This window comes from Mustela nivalis (assembly GCF_964662115.1).
Source record: "Mustela nivalis genome assembly, chromosome: 14".
In the NCBI taxonomy this organism is placed as follows: domain Eukaryota; kingdom Metazoa; phylum Chordata; class Mammalia; order Carnivora; family Mustelidae; genus Mustela; species Mustela nivalis.
Window position 1 is genome coordinate 27311523 of NC_139033.1, and position 16136 is coordinate 27327658.

Consider the following 16136-nt stretch of genomic DNA (forward strand, 5'->3'; position numbering starts at 1 on the left):
GGAATTAGTTCACATCACCAGCTTGTTATGAAAGTGGCACCGGAAATTCGTATCCAGGAGAAGCACATTGACAAAGAAGCCCCTCACTGGCCCTTGTGTTCCAAACTTCTCCCAGCTGATGGGTCTGAAAGCTCTCATGCAGTTGTCATCGCCTTCTTCAAATGCACGACTTTGGCAGACCTACCGCAGCTGGACATTCTAGCCGCATGCCTGCTCCGTCCAGGTGAACTCACCCACTCTGATCTCTCTGATCATTGAAGACAGACGGAAGCTTTGGACTCGCTTGAAAGACATGACCCTCCAAAAGGAAAAACACTCCTCACAAATTAATCTAGTGAACTCACAACAAATGCTTGGTTAATATCTAAAGATTAAGTTTGAGAAACAGATGTAAATAGGTCTAAATCCAGGTGACAGGAGGGTCAATACCACGGGAGGAAAATCAGAAAGTCGTCGAGATCTGGTGCGGTCATGACTATACACATTTCACCTTTGGGGTGAAGTCTTTGTCTACCAAATGTTCATTTTCAGTAATTTTCTTTGGTTGTTAAAGGGCAAGCACAGTGCTGGTGAGGGAAAGGTGTTTTCCAGTTTGTGACACTGAAAGCCTCTTAAAAACTCTGGATGTCGCGTCACTGAAGATAAAAGTATTGATCGCCAGTGCCAGTATCAACATTAATATTCTATGATTCCATCAAGCCCAGTCACTCTAATAAAAATTATTTAACATAAGATTAGGAGAACACTGGGAGTGCATCATAAGTTCTCAGTAATCTTACATTTAATAAAGGGGCTTCTACTTTATTTTGAAAATATTAAGCCAAGGAATGAAGGAATAAATGACATTTTAAAGGTTAGCAGACTATGACCGTCAAATCCTGTTTAATTACATAGTTACAGTTCATCACATAATAATAAAAATATAAGAAAATCATATAATATAGTGAACAATATTAAATAACTCATGGGTAAAAACCATCAATAGAGATGTTCAAAAATCTCAATCATGCAAAGTTGTGGTGTAAAGCAGTATTTCTGGACCTCCTTTTTTCAGTAATGGAGCATTACTTAAATTACTCTAAGTCACCCTCCTTGTAGCCATATCAACTGTAAATTTCTTAGAATTATGAGGAAGACATTAACAATTCATTAGGTGTATCTACCAAGGATTGAGATACAGAAACTATGAATTCAGAAGAAGGTAATTCTTATAGTATGTATTTCATGTGCTTTTACCAAGGGGGAAAAATCACACAGACAGATTTAAAAATAATTTAATTTCCTAATTTTATTATTGCCTCATTTTTATAATAGTTTATGTTCCGCCAGAAATTCACATTTAGGTTCTAGGGACAGCTGTTCCTTTGCATCCCATTCCAAAAGGTGGCTCAACTAGTATTTAAGTACAGACGTCCCCAAACTGTTATTTATCCGGAGTAGATTGTGATGAAAAATAAAGTCAAATCATATGATTTTCAGTAGAAGCAAACTGGGTAATGGATATTTTATTTCTTAACAAGGGCCTAGCATCCAAAGTTATTTTTATCAAAATAATCATAAACATTATATTTAATCAATGACAGATGACATCCCTTTACAGTAGAAGACTTCACAAAGTATATATAAATTAATTTAAAAGAATTTACAGAAAGCAAACGTACAGCACATAGTATATTTTGAAGATTCATAAGGATAAGGATTTTGAAAAGTGGGGTAATTCTGGGTGGACCTAGGAAAAAGGTAACAAATGTAACACATACAGAGTAGGTCAAAAGTAAAAAAAAGTGTATGTGTGTGTGCGTGTGTGCATGTGTGCACGTGTGTGTGTGAGAGTGTGTGGTGTTATGGTTTAGTGCAGAGAAGGTCCAAGGGGGCTTCTGCAGGTCCTGGTTCTCTCATCTGCCACAAAGATGAAATCGGCTTTTATGCTCATTTATTGTCAGGGGGTAGATGGATTCATTGTTGGGATTTATACTCTGCCTATTATTACTAAAGTAATATAGAGTGCCCCATAACTGGAAGGAATCTCTATTCTCTATTTTAAGTCTTCACGAAAATTGAAAGCTTCCTTTCCCCCGGTTGAACCCACTGATACACACACACACACACACACACACACACACACATAAGAATAAGCATTGGTCTTTGAATTATGCAGTAGAAATGTAAGTCTGAATTTGATTAGTCACATGATTTCATATTGACCTATGCCATGCTAATTTTTGATTTATATAGAACATCAAGATGCTGTTGCCATTCTAGTCTTCATTTTCCCTGCCTTTCAGCCCATTTGTCAAATAATTAACAATATTGGAACACTATAGAAACCTTCTTACATTGTTTTCGAGAGAAAATCTGTAGTTACTTTTGGGAAAAAAAAAAAAAGAAAAAAAACTAAGTCATGATTTCAATCTTCTTTTCCTGAACTTAGGCTTTTAAATTTCAGGTTTCCAAAAAATAAGCAAGTCTTCTGAAACTATAGCTCTCTTGAGTGAATGAAGGTAGCAGTCAGATCCCAATATGAACAGCATGGCCTGGTCACGGTAGACCCCTGTTCCACTGAGTGCAGTATTCTCTGTCTGCAAAAAGGGCTGATTTTATGCTCTCTTTCAGTCTAAAATCGTCCCAACAGTAGAGAACAGACAAAGTGAATTGTATCAACACTTAAAACTAGCCCCAAATAATTATTAGAAAATTTAAAATTAATCATTCTTCTTAAAATTGGAATACAGAATATAGGGTAGTAGGCATAGAAGAGGAGGCAAAATAAAAAACTTTTTAAACAGAATTATTAGAAGGAAATTACAGTATTTCTCTGACAAATGTACTTTTCCTCTCCTTTAAATGTTTACATGACATTAAAATCATAAACTAGGGAAAAGTGTATGAAAATCGTGAGTAAAATGTGGTTTTTCATACTATTTGGTAACTTTAACTGATTTCTTATTTATCTAGGCTTCAGTTAATTTAAATAATTGTCTCCTGAAGTGTATTAAAAAACTTGATATGTAAGCTATTTTATTGTTAATGAAAGGGCATTTCCCAATTCCAACTGAAAATGGAAGATTTTGGAAGTTCACAAGAAACAAAATGTGAGCCCGATGTTATTCTCTAAACACATTGTGACAAACGCCATGAAGAATTAAGCCAAAATACTACAGGGAGATAAAATAAGAATAAAATCATAATCATGATTACAATATGATGAATCAGTAGGAATACAAACCATACCCACTTTTTTTTTTTTTAGTTTGACTATCACTTTGGAATAAATAAGTATGAATTTCCAACGAAGAACTGGTGACAATTGTAAGAAGAATAGAATTTATGCCAGTCATTCATGACCTACAGGTTTAATGAGTTGTCTCATAAAGCCTCTTTACTGACACAGTTAGTAATGAGTCCAGGAATAGTTAGAACATCAGAAAAACCTGAGGAGACACTCAAATGTTATGCAAGGGCCCATTAACTTAGAGGCCATGTGGCATTTCTCAACCCCCATGGCATCTAAATGGGACACAAGATGGAACCAAGGAAATTAGCTCTGGCCCAGGAGCCTGGAACTGGGCACAACTGTTCCTGACTGTTTCTTTGCCTTGAATAAATGACAACATTCATGGGCTTGGGTTTCCTCCTGAGTAGAACGTGAAGTGGGACCTTTATTCCACACAATTGCTTCCAGAGCTAGCTGGCATCCTGCCCATCTAGAAAATGTGCCCAACATCTCAGGATACTTCCATGAGAGTCTATAAACTAGCTACTGTCTCAACAAGTTGTAATAATTGGAGAAGTTATCCAACAAAGATTCACATTTTTGAGTAAGAAAGTAAGGACTTGTGATGATTTCAGGGAGAAAAAGGCGGGCTAGTTTTACAAATACATTCACAGAGAATACACACATGGCGCTGTGGCTCTCTAATGACATACTTAGCCCTCAGCCCAGGGTCACAGATAACATGCCTTCATTTTGAAACTCAAATGAAGTTGACCATACAAAAGTAATCCTTGGGTTACCCAAGAGACACTTTACCATGGGGATTTTGTTACACACTCCTTCATGTTCAAAAATTTTCGCTAAACCTGAGGAAGCATACTTATTGGTTATGCGCTGTCTTTCTGTGGTCACTTCAAAACATGGCACAACTGTTGTCTTCTTTTAATTGCATGCTGGACCTGGTCAAGAAGACCAACTCTGTGATATGGAACTGAGGTTAAGAGTGTCAAGAAAATAGGGTCTTAGTGCTACTTTGGACATTTCACTGGAGTCTTTATAATTCTATCTAAATTGCTGCCCTCCTGAGTAGGTCCCTTGCTCCTTCTCTGCCCCCTCCATGGGCTATTGTTCTCCATACATTTCATAGGCCAGAAATTCATCTCTGTGGCACATCGCCTAGTATTATATTAATGGAAATAGAGTGGCCAATTTTTATCCATTTGAAGAAGGCCAAGGTTGAGGAGTTGTAAAGTATGGTATGTGACTGATAGAGCAATTTGAAATTTCCAGATAACCGATGGACATGATATGTTCATAGAACTGGAGAAAAGTGTATCGTTTTCACCTTGAGCAGCTTTTAGTATAATATTTGTTGTAAGACAATGTGTTAAAGGCCTAAAGCTTAGCATCACTGAATGTATATTGCCTGTTTACTGTGCTGTGGTATAATCATCAAAACTGGACTACAAATTTTTTTTATAAGAATATAATTTTCTTAGCTTGTTTTCACTGTAGCATTAATGGTTGATTTCAGTAAGTGGCTCAAATAATCTAGGAGTTAGGGTACTCATGCTTTTTTACAAAGTTTTCTCAGATATTGGCTGAAGAACAAGGGGCAGACATAAATTTTTATGATATGTTTTTAACTTCTACTCTAAAGATACCACATGCAGTAAATAAATTGGATCTGTAAAAACTATTAACAGTGTAATGTTATTTACCAGTCCACTGTTTCTATATTGGACAGAAGGGATTAGTGGTTGACCATTTTATAGGTGATAAATGATTTTCAAACATAATGGCCCAATGAAGACAGAGAAAAATTGTACAAGATACTAGGACTAGTACTCTAGTTACTACTTGGTGAAAAAAGTGAGGTTTACTTTTAATAAATAGTTTCACTTTATTTCACATGCTCCATCGAATGGTATCTTCCCTAGTACATAAGTAAATATACATTTCTTGTTTCATTAAGTTCATATTGTGGCAGTGGCCAGAACCTATTGATTCATAAACATCAGGGACCTGCAGAAATAAATTAGTTCTGAGTGCCTATTACTCATTCAACAAAAAAGTGAAGAATGGGTTTTCTTTTTCCCCCACCAGTATGGTAAACTACTGGGTCAAGCTTATTTTATACTTTTAAACACTTCAAAGATAAGGTCAGGTATTGGTCACGGGTGCAACGATTAATATTTTCAGAAGAAAATTTGGGGATGTAAGAAATAACCTCTCCCCCTCCCGCCGTGTCATCTCTTCGTGAAAACTGTGTACACCCTCCAGGCTTTCTCTGCTCTCAGAAGAGCCTTCGTTACTTGGATCAAGGTCCCTCTCCACTGCTCTCTTCCAACCCAATGTGGAAACTGTGACCATCTTGACTCACCTACCTAGATATGGTTGGAACCCCAAGTGAGTCACTTTTAGAAGGGGCCGAAGGATGTCTTTGGTTCAGTGAATTCCCAATAGCAGGAAAGATATGATACAATTTCTGAGGGAGAAAAATGACTTGCAAAGTGTAGAGGTATCTTCAGTCAAAAACCTATGAGCTTGAGTGCGTTGACTATGTGTCTATGTTCATTCTAATTGCTCCAATGAAATTGGTTTTATGAAGTTCCAGGAGAATGGTATGGTAACTTTTCTTTCTTCTTTGGTTTTTGTAGAAGATTTATTTGCTCGTCATTTTTATTACCATGCATATCACCTCATGGCAAGTATATTAGGCTAATATCAATTCTCCTATCTGTTCGGTTAGCAATTTTATCTGAGCTACAATTATTAGTACAGATGGGGGCATATGCTAGAATAAATCTCCAAAAATGTACCAGGAGAGACTTTATAGCATCATCCTCGTTGGGATGAGATTGGGTGAAAGACTTGGGAAGGAAATTTCTCTCACACACTTTTGTAACGACCTCATTTTCAGAATGACCTGGCCCAAGATTTGCCTGATCTTTGGTATCTCCTCATTTATGCTCACAGGGAATGATCACAAGCAAATGGTGTTCTGGAAGCAATTTCAGGCAGGCATCGTGTCTTCCGCCAGACACAAGAGCAGACTCAACTGATTAGCAGGATCCCCCCACCTCGGACTCGCTGTCTGTGCTTCTCGCACATTCATGAAGCTGAGACATGAACCAGGACCCCTGAGGCCCTTTCCCCACAAGTCCCGTGTTGAAACTGTGGTCTCTAAGCAGAGCTCGACCGAGTGAGCCGCCGAGAGACTTGCTCTGAGTGTGGCACCACCAGGAGCTGTGCGTGGATGGTCTCAGCGGGGGGCTGCTCTGGTGTGGTTTACAAAGGGTATTTGGGAAGCAAATGCCGAGGAGCTCAGTGATTCAGAGGCATGTGACCCTGCCAGCTGGGATCTTAGGGAAGGCTGGGTCATCAGGAAACCGGCATCCGCTTTTCTGCCGTGTCAGCAAAATTCACAGCACAGAGAGTTTGACTCATTTTTTTTTTAATCCCTGAAAGCTTAAGATAATTATTTTTCATAGCCACGTGAACTCTTATGATTAGCATCTTGATGGGGTGTTCATACTTATCGTGGAGATTCAGAGAGGCTAGGTAGATGCTCTAAGCGTAAATACATGTAGGAGGGACCCAGAACCATTTCTACTCAATAGTAATTCTCTGAAATGTATGTGCAATCTGCATTCAAGCTACAGATAGAGATAAGAAAGAAAAAGTCTTATTATAGATCAGCAAGACAGGTACTCCTTCAACAGACTAAGTTCAACAGTTCAAAGAATTTTGCTATTAAGAAGAAACAAATCAGGCTTTTCTCTTCCGTGATCTGGGCTCACTGCACTTTACACTCCGCTTGCGGTGTTTGCGGGCTCGCCGTCTTAGGCACGTGGCACCAGGTAAGTTGGGCGGAATGATTTTTATTTTTACTTGAATTAACTTCAAAATGAAGGACAAAAATATCTTTGCTGACCCTAAATGAATGATCCAAATTCTTTAGATCATGTGGAAGCCAATCACTCGCTTTCCTTTAAACTTGGTAGGTTTAAACTTGGTAGGTCATGAATGTCAGAGATGAAAAAAATTATACTTGATCTGTTTTCTCTTACAATCCCAGCCAACCATGTCCATTAAAAAGAAAGGAAAGCCTAGCAGATTCTGGTTACACACTAAATCACAAGTGCCCAGTGGCTTTGGAGCATGGCACCTATAAAATCTTAAATAATTAACATCTACAATCCTGTGCCCATGGTTCTCCTGACGGTAAAGCAGCTGACTTCTTTCTGGGTATCATATACATACTTTCCATCTCTTTCTTTAAAAAAAAAAAATGGTTTCCCATTTAAAATCTTTTTTTTTTTTTTTTTTTACTTGAGGGTAAATGGAGGCAGGTGGGCGATCACACCCAATCTCCCTCACATAGCTCAGAGGGATGGCCGAGGAGACAAAGGTTGTCACCAAGGGGACACTCACCAGAAAGACGGCAGGGCGACAGGACGCGTAGGACAGCTAGAGCGCTTCTCTGGTTTTCGTTTTCGAGCACGTCCCCCCTTCTCACATGTTCATTTATACTTGTCAGAGGAGCAGACTTGACTAGTAAATACTTTTGCTAATAAGAAGCCTTTTTTTTTTTTTTTAACAGCACTATTTTAAAAATAGCTATTCAACATAACAATCTTAATGTTAATGCACCAAATTACAGTTTTCAACAATGTAAGTGAGCATAGCCTGTCCCCCTCAGCACACATCTGGTGTGTACTTGTTAGACACAGCTGGATACGGCGGTCTCCGTATCTGTCTACAGATGCACACTCGCGCACACGCACGCACACACACAGCAGAGGGCCAAGACCCCGCTCAGCAGAGCGTTCTAGATCTCGGGTTCCCTTCATTCTCACCGGGGCTTATTTATATGGAGAGTCAAGATGCCATTTGTCGACCTTGCTGGCTGCGTCTCCATCCGAACCTTCCGTTCCACACAGCTCGCGGTGGGTGACGTTAGGTCTAAGGACAGACCCCGCCACGGGACGGGAGGGCTGAGCCACGAGGACGCGGACGGGGTCCTGCCCACCCCCCCAGGCACCACCCGGTGTGGGCCCCTTCCCACGGTGCCCAGAACCAAAGAATTTCAGTTAAATGACTGTAGCTACGATTTGGAGTCTTATTTTTGTAAAACATAGATTCCCCACCCCCCCAACCCCCCCAGAAATTCAATAAATAAAGACTTAGCCACAGAGTCGAGGAAGCAGAACTCCAGTCTGTGACGTGCCCCTGGGACCGGGCCGAGACCCGGCCCGCGACCGGTGTTCCAGGAGGCTGGGGGGCAGCGGCCCCCGCGGCGGGCGCGGACGGGCTGTGTCCGGCGGCGGCGGCGCTCGCGCGGTCACTGGATGAGGCTGGAGCTGGAGCTGAACCCGTAGCTGCCCGCCCGGGACAGGGCCTGCGTCCCGTCGCTCTGCTCCGCGGCGTAGCTGGGGAACGTCTGTGCGCGCGACATCTTCGAGGAACCGAACCCGTGGCCTGCGGGAAGGGAAGGAAGGACAGGTGCGCTCAGAGACATCCAGGGAGGCAGCGGGAGAGACTGAAAAAACCCAAACCCAAACCCCCAACGAGCCGGCAAGGCTGCGGCCCACACATCCTCCCAAGAGAGCCCCAGGTAAGGACACAGGTGCGGGACGCCGACAACTCGGCGCTTCATTCCTCTTGGAGTTAAAAATGTATTCAGGGCGCAAGAGTTGCAAGGGTGTCTTGTCAAACATTTGGATGCCAGGGAGCTGGGTACGCTTTCTAGAGATCTCAGACTTCTAGTGGCCTCCAGCTATTGGAACGCAAGCAGAAAAGCTTTTCTGAAAAAAAAAAAAAGCTGTTTTTGATGGAGAGCCTGTGAGCTGCATTCTTTTCTTCTATACTCCCTTTCGGCACACAAAAGCAAATGACATACTTTCTTAAAACGTTTTTTGAGCAGGCAAATGACGCTGTATCCCAGCCAGTAACCACCAATTAGCAAGAAGAGCTTTCACAATTGGAGACATCAAGGCCCTGACTTCTCCTGTCGGGTCCTGAGTAACTGAACCCACTTGGTGATATGATTAACCGAAACAATAAACCTTCATGGTTACTAAAGTGGCCAGAAAGTTGAATCTTCTAGAAAATAGATTGAAGGAAAATTCTATCTATGCTTCTGGGAGTTCAGACGCATCCCTGAAACGAAACATTTGTCTAATGCAAACGGAAACAGAAGCGACCACCGAGGAGCTTGTCAGAATGCCGGCAACAGAGCGAGAAAACGTCCCCCTTATCCGGGGGCCTCCGCAACCTTTTCTTGGCCAGGAATTGATTGTTCTTCGTGCTTGAGACTGAGCTTAGTGAGCAGAGGACACTGGATCTGGTGTGCTCGGTCCTTCCAGAGTGTCTGCTTCAGCCAAACGAGAAGATGTTTCGAGCCTGATGGGCAATGTTTCTGGTCTCTGTCAGGAGGGATGGAGGCCGGACAGTCCACTCGCACAGAGGTGACAAACATCTCGTCCTTCTTCGTGAGGTCACGCGCCTAAAGCCAGTTTCATCACCAGGTGAGTGTGGTGACTTGGAACACATCCATGCAGTGTCGGGAGCTTGGGGTCCAGGGAGAAATGCAAATGAATTGGGTAATAAAAGGCTAATTCAACTGGTAGAACCACTTAAGGTTAAAAAACTGTGAGAGTGAAATCTTGCTTTTTACATAAAAATCACTTTCAATTCACTGTTGGCGTAATTCCCTTGTAGATGAAGTCTCCCAGCGAGCAGATGAGGGGAGGAGGGAGATGTGGCCATTTCCTCTTTGCCTTGCCCTCCGGCAGCTCCTGGGGTTTGGCCAGCCCCACCTCCTTCTGAGATTCTGGACCTTTCTGCTCCCTGCCCTGCCTCTCCCAGGGCGCCCTCACCACATTTCCTCTCTTTGCTCTTTGCCTCGGCAGGTAGCAAGGCTGCCCGCTGTTGTCCGTCCTTCACAATTCCTGGTTGGTTCCATCTCTTCCCTGCCCTCCCAGGTCAATAGTCCTTTAAAGTCTTTTAAATTCCCATCCGGTTGTGTCTTCTCTATCCTGTAGGGCCCTGATGCTGCAAGGAGGAACACTGGATCTGGGAAGAGTCAGAAAAGTGGAGAAGTGAGGGGTGAAGTCAGGGGTGGGAACTCAGAGCTAACAGACCAGATCCGCACGCTGCTTCTCCTACTTGTAGGAGTAATAACCTCATAAGCCTCGCTTTGTCTCTTGAGTTCTGGGTTTCCTTAGCTGCAAATTCTGGATGACATGAGTGGTGCTGTACGACTCGTTTGATTCTGAAACCAATGCGTTGTAACTGAATTCAGACATGTTACACCATAGTGAAAAGAGAGGTGACCACCAAGGTCACCTAGATGGGATGGTCAGAGAGGCCCTCCTGAAGAAGGTGGCATTTCCACATGGTACTTAGTGACAAAGTTATGAGAGAGTAATGTGATATGAAAAAAAAAAATCACTTAAACATTTTAATAGTTTTGCCTCCTTATCTCAGCATTGACTTCCCAGACGATAATTCACGTTCTCACAAGTGGAGCTGCAGGCGTTTATCAGCATAAACCAGCTGGAAATTCTAATATTAAGACAGTGCTCCTGGCCTCAGTTTTATCTTATTTAAAAAACGAATGAGAAATACCCAAAAGAGAGCAGTATCAGGGATCACCCTTAGTTCACACTTCTTGTGGGCTAAAAGCGAAGGCTTGTAAGTTGTGGATTCGGGAAGAGTCTGGCACACTCAGCGTTTGACCCTAGAATCTTGAGTGTGAAAATTCAGTCACACAACTGCTCTTTGTCAAACATGAGCTAATACAGTTCAACACCCCACAGGAGAGACACGGGAATGGGAAGTCCAGTCCCTGCCCTCAGAAGTGGTTCACAGGCTGCTTCGGGAATGGTGGTTGATCATGGAGAGACAAACAGAAACACGAAAGAAGGATGCACACAACCCGTGCTTTCCAAGATCCGGCAGGGTGCCAATGGGGCTGAGGAGAGAGCTGTGGACATCATGTCAACCACAACTGCCCTGTGCTCCCTGTGTTTTGAGGATTGGGTGAACCACCACCTGGGAAGATGCCTGGAACTTGGAGGTACCCAGCAGATGCTAGTTTTCTCCCTTCTGTCTCTGCCCAGTGGGCCCAGATTCTTTTTGATGTGTTCTTGTTCAATGTCTACGCTTTCTCCCCTGGGTCAGCGGTGGCCCCTCACTGTGCTGGGCTTTGAACATTATTCTCCTTCAAGGGCAACATTACTTTCATCGGCTCCTCTATGAACAATTTCTAGTCTAACTGGAAATTAAATTATTATTATTATTTTTTTTACTTCAACCATTTCTTTACAGACAGTCCACAGATGATGCTATCTAATGCTTATCACAAAAATAGCATACCTCAATCAGAACTGTACAGATGAAGGCTTAATGAGTACTATTTGATTATGTCAACAATGAGTAAGAGGAGAAGAGAGAGAAATAATTAAGCATTTCCCCCACATTTATTTGAATTATGCCCGTTGGCACTGTTGATGAAAACAGAACAGAAATCAACTTTGTGGCTTCAATTAAACACTTGCTGGAATAGACTGTTCACACCACTAAACAGAGACTCTATTTAAATTCTTCCTACACTTTCCCTCCAGATCATCCCCCAAAGAAAAAGGAGCTGAATACGTACCTGGGGAATGTGAGGAGTTCTGAAACTTAAAAGCAACAAATTTGCTAATGGTACTCGTCTATCTTAAAAGTCTCTTTACATTTTTGTTTCTATTGCAGTGTATATTCATATTTGTCTTAAAAGAAAATAATATTTTCCACCCATATTTTCAGGAAATGTTGATAAGCTGGGGAAAAACCCCATATTTCCCTGGCATTTGGAAGTATTCTCTGGAATGACACGTCATGACATCCCTCTACCCATGCTACGTGCACGACCCCCAGACAGAAGAACACAGTTCCATTCCATAGAGAAGGAAATACATTGGATATTGAGACCCTGAGAATATTTGCTTATTCTAACAAAATGATGCGACTTCTCTCAGGGCCAGAAACTTAAACACCACAGGACAAGGAAGGCGAAGTCACTCTAGCCACGAAGGGCTAACACTCAGGAGCACCCTGAAAGATTCAAACCAGTGAAGACCTGGCAGGAACGCAGATGCCGTGGAAAATGACCAGACAGTCACATCACACCTAGAAAAAAGGCCAGAACGACAGCACTTTATCCACACCCTCCCTGTCCGGAGGAAGGAAGAAGTGCGCTTCCCCATTATGATGGCGCCTGGTTTTCTGTGCTCACGGAGACATCCGTGTTCTTTACCTCAGATATAAAAGAAATGGTTTCTTTACCAAGTCAGAAGGGTCCCAAAGCATAGCACTCCTGCTTATTAATTGGTAAGAATTTAGATACTTGATTTGAATTTGTTTTATTACTTGGTTGGGATCTGGGAGAGAGGGAAGGGGGTTGGCTGTTTAAATAATAAAACAATTTTTTAAAGGGAAGAAAAGAAGCCCCCAGTAAAACAGTGGCTTCGGGAGGCACGGGGCAGGCAAGAAGAAAGGCATCAACAGCCGTCAGGCCTGAGCGGACACGGAGGAGGAGCCGTGGTCCTTCACAAGGGCTTTCTGAGGGCGGGGAGGGCGAGTGGGCACCGGGGGTGGGCGCTGCAGGACAGAGTGCAGGAGTGGCCGAGGCGGGGGCCGGAACAGGGGGCGCTAGGAGCTCTCACAGCAGGGGACCATGGGCCAGGATTTTTCGGGGGTGTCTAATACTTGAATGTTTTCCTGGTGGACAGCATAAATGGAAGCGAGACGCGACGGGGGAGTGGCCTGGAGCTGTGGCAAGTGTGGTCATGGGGACTCAGCACCTCCTCGTTGTGCCTGCAGACGCCGGGACTCACTGCCCACATCTTTTCTGGACGCTGTATATGGCTTTTACTCAGTTCATTCTAATTTCAGTTCAAACCAGACTATGTTTTAGTTGGGTCTGTGGGCTCTCCTCGCGGGTGCTTCTGAAATTCCAGTGGAGAGTTTAGGCTCCCAGTAACTTCATGGCCCCCACCCCGTTTTTGAAGATTTTATTCATTTATTTGAAAGAAAGAGCATGAGTGAGGGGAAGGCGGGAGGGACAGAGGGAGAGGGAGAACAGACTTCCTGCTGAGCAGGGCTCGATCCCAGGACCCTGAGATCATGACCTGAGCCGAACGCAGAAGCTTAACCCACTGAGCCACCCAGGTGACCCATAGAAATATCATTTTAAGAAATCCTCATATCAGTGCTATGACGTGAAATTGCACATCCTTATTCTCCCGGTGGGGGAAAAGCAAATCGAAGCCCACAGGTCTTTACCCACTGGCACAGCTGACAAGCGGAGACGCAGAGAGGCAGACCTAGGTCTGGAAACCGAAGCCAAAACCTTGCTGACATTTTGCTACATTTCCTCACAGAACTCTCTCTTTCTCTCTTTTTTGGTATTTTGTTGTCTCTTAATTTTTTTTTTTATTTATTTGGACACATGGATTTTTCTGCTCTTGTTATTTTTTTACCTTTTACTTTTAAAAGTCGATGTACAATTGAGAAATGTGCTTGTATATATGGCGAGGGCACAAAGTGATGACTTGATGTACACGTACACGGGGTACACTGTGGGACGGTCATCAAGATCATTAACACACCCATCACCTCACAGGCCTCATTCCGAGTTCGTGTGTGCTGTGAGAATGTTGAAGATCTACTCTCGGTAGCTGTCAAGCACACACACCGTTTTCCTACCCATTGTCACCAAGCTCTACCCGGAGCTTCGAAGGCATTCCTCTCATAAGTGAAAATTCGTTTCCTTGGCTGACATCTCTCCATGTCCCCCTCCCCCCAGCCCCACGGCCACCACCACTCCATTCTTGGTTTCCTCACAGAACTTTTTCAACATCTGTTTAGTGGAGGATACAGCAAAGCTTCAGAGCAGAAATACCAACCGTCACGACTCAATCCCGACAGATGTGAATGGAGTTCCTCTGAAGTATGTCGTCAAAGAACGAAAACAACTCAAGCTGTGCCTTCGTCAACTCAGGCTGGCCTAACAAAGCACCTCAGACCGGGGGCCTGAACCAGAGAAACGATGTTTTCACAGTTCTGGAGGCCGGAAGGCCTAGATCCAGGCGTGAGTGGGGTTGGTTTCCGGGGAGGACGCTGTCCTTGGCTGCTCTCTGCCCGAGTCCTGACCCGGGTTCTTCTCTGTGCTTTCCTGTGGTCTCTTTCTTCCTCTTCTTGTGAGGAACCCAATCCTGTAGGATCAGGGCCCCACACTTATGACCTCATTGAACCTTAACTAACTCCCTAAAGGCCCAATTTCAAATACAGTCACATTTGAGGTTAGGGCTCCAATCCACTGCAGGTCAGTGCAGAGCAAGCCGTCATCAGTGAAATGGATGAGGACATGTTAACTTAAGATGAGGGAGGTGACGCTTTGTCCTTTGCTGGGAATTATTATATCCTTAACATTTTCTTGAGGTATTTGTACATGTTAGTAAAGTTATGTAATTCAGTTTAAGATTACATAAAATGATTAAATATCACATGTCATCTCTCACCCTTCACATTGCCAAAAAAAAAAAAAATTAAAAGTTTAATGGTTGATTTATGCCATTAAGTTTCTGAAATAAACTTGTCAGTTTGCATTGCACTCATTTACACTCCCACATAGAGGGTAAAAAAGTATTTTCTTAACGTTAGTAAGATCTGGATATTATTAGCCTTTTACTTTTTTCAAGTTGAAGGACGTTTCCAAGTTGAAAAACTGCATCTTGTTATTTAGCTAATTTCCTTTAGCTACATGAAGTGTTTAATTTTTTTTTGAAGCCAAATCCGACTTTGTGTTTTCTGAGTTTTGTGTCTTGGTAATAAGCCTCCCCTTGTCACAGGTTATTAAAATATTTTCTTATAAGCTGTTTTATACATATATTCTCATAATTTCTTATGCTGTCTTCAGCTCTTTGATTTATTGGGAATCTCTCTTCATGCATGGCCTGTTAAGGAGGCCTGTATTATGTGATGGTTTATAGCGTTAGCCTTGAAGGAATACTGCTCGGGTTTGGGTCCCAGCTTGATCCCTTACTAGTTGGGGGACAACGGGAGAGATGTCACTTCTCTGTCCTGTTGATTCCTCACGTGTGTAATGGCCATCATAATAGATCAGAATCATGTTTTAGATTAATTAATAGTAATAACTTCATATAAGACTGTATGGCGTTGGTGTCAGGCTACTACCCCAAGAACATGGTATTGTACCATACACACGTGCACACACATGCACACGTGTGCACATCCATGCACACGAGGTGTCATTAGCTCATTTTGTCATCACAGCAACTTGCTGCTGAGGTGGTGAGAAAGTGTTTGCAACAGTGTCTGGTGTTGGTCCTCTGTCACCTGTTTTGTCCTCTGGAACTATCAGGAACTTCTCTATTCCTAGTCTTAACAGCTTCATGATGACGAGTCTTGCTTCAAGTCTTTTTTTCAGACTTTATGAGTTTTTTCAATTAAGGATCCATGGTTTCTAGTTTTCTGGGAAATATTTCAGAGTTATTATAATTTTTTGTTAATTATTACCTTTCCACCATCTTCTTCGTGTGCACGCTCTCTCCCAACACTGTGTTCCTTTCCCAAATCATCTTTATTTATATGTTCTGGACAGATCTTGTAATTCTCCAGTGTGTTCTATTTTCACACTCTTTTTTGTTGCTTTACCTTGAGGAGATTTGAGATTTGCTTAACCTCATCTTCCAAGTTTCCTAAGTAATCAAAAATTCCACTACTCTAATTTTAATTTGCAAAAGCTTTTCTACTCCTTTTCATTTCTCTCCCTTGTTCTCCTTTTAAAAATATGTACTTGTGCATGTATTGTTCTTAATGATGGCACTCTCAGCCCCAAAACTAC

General features: G+C 42.6%; 1 protein-coding gene across 1 annotated transcript in view; it reads right to left on the bottom strand.

Moving 5' to 3' along the window:
• Positions 1 to 1270: 1270 nt before the first annotated feature.
• The window catches only part of DOK6 (docking protein 6), a 381693-nt gene continuing 366827 nt past the window's right edge, over positions 1271 to 16136 (bottom strand). The window contains exon 8 of the mRNA XM_082698915.1: positions 1271 to 8698. Coding sequence (XP_082555041.1) covers positions 8562 to 8698 — 137 coding nt within the window. The 3' untranslated portion in view covers positions 1271 to 8561. The remainder of the gene's footprint in view (positions 8699 to 16136) is intronic.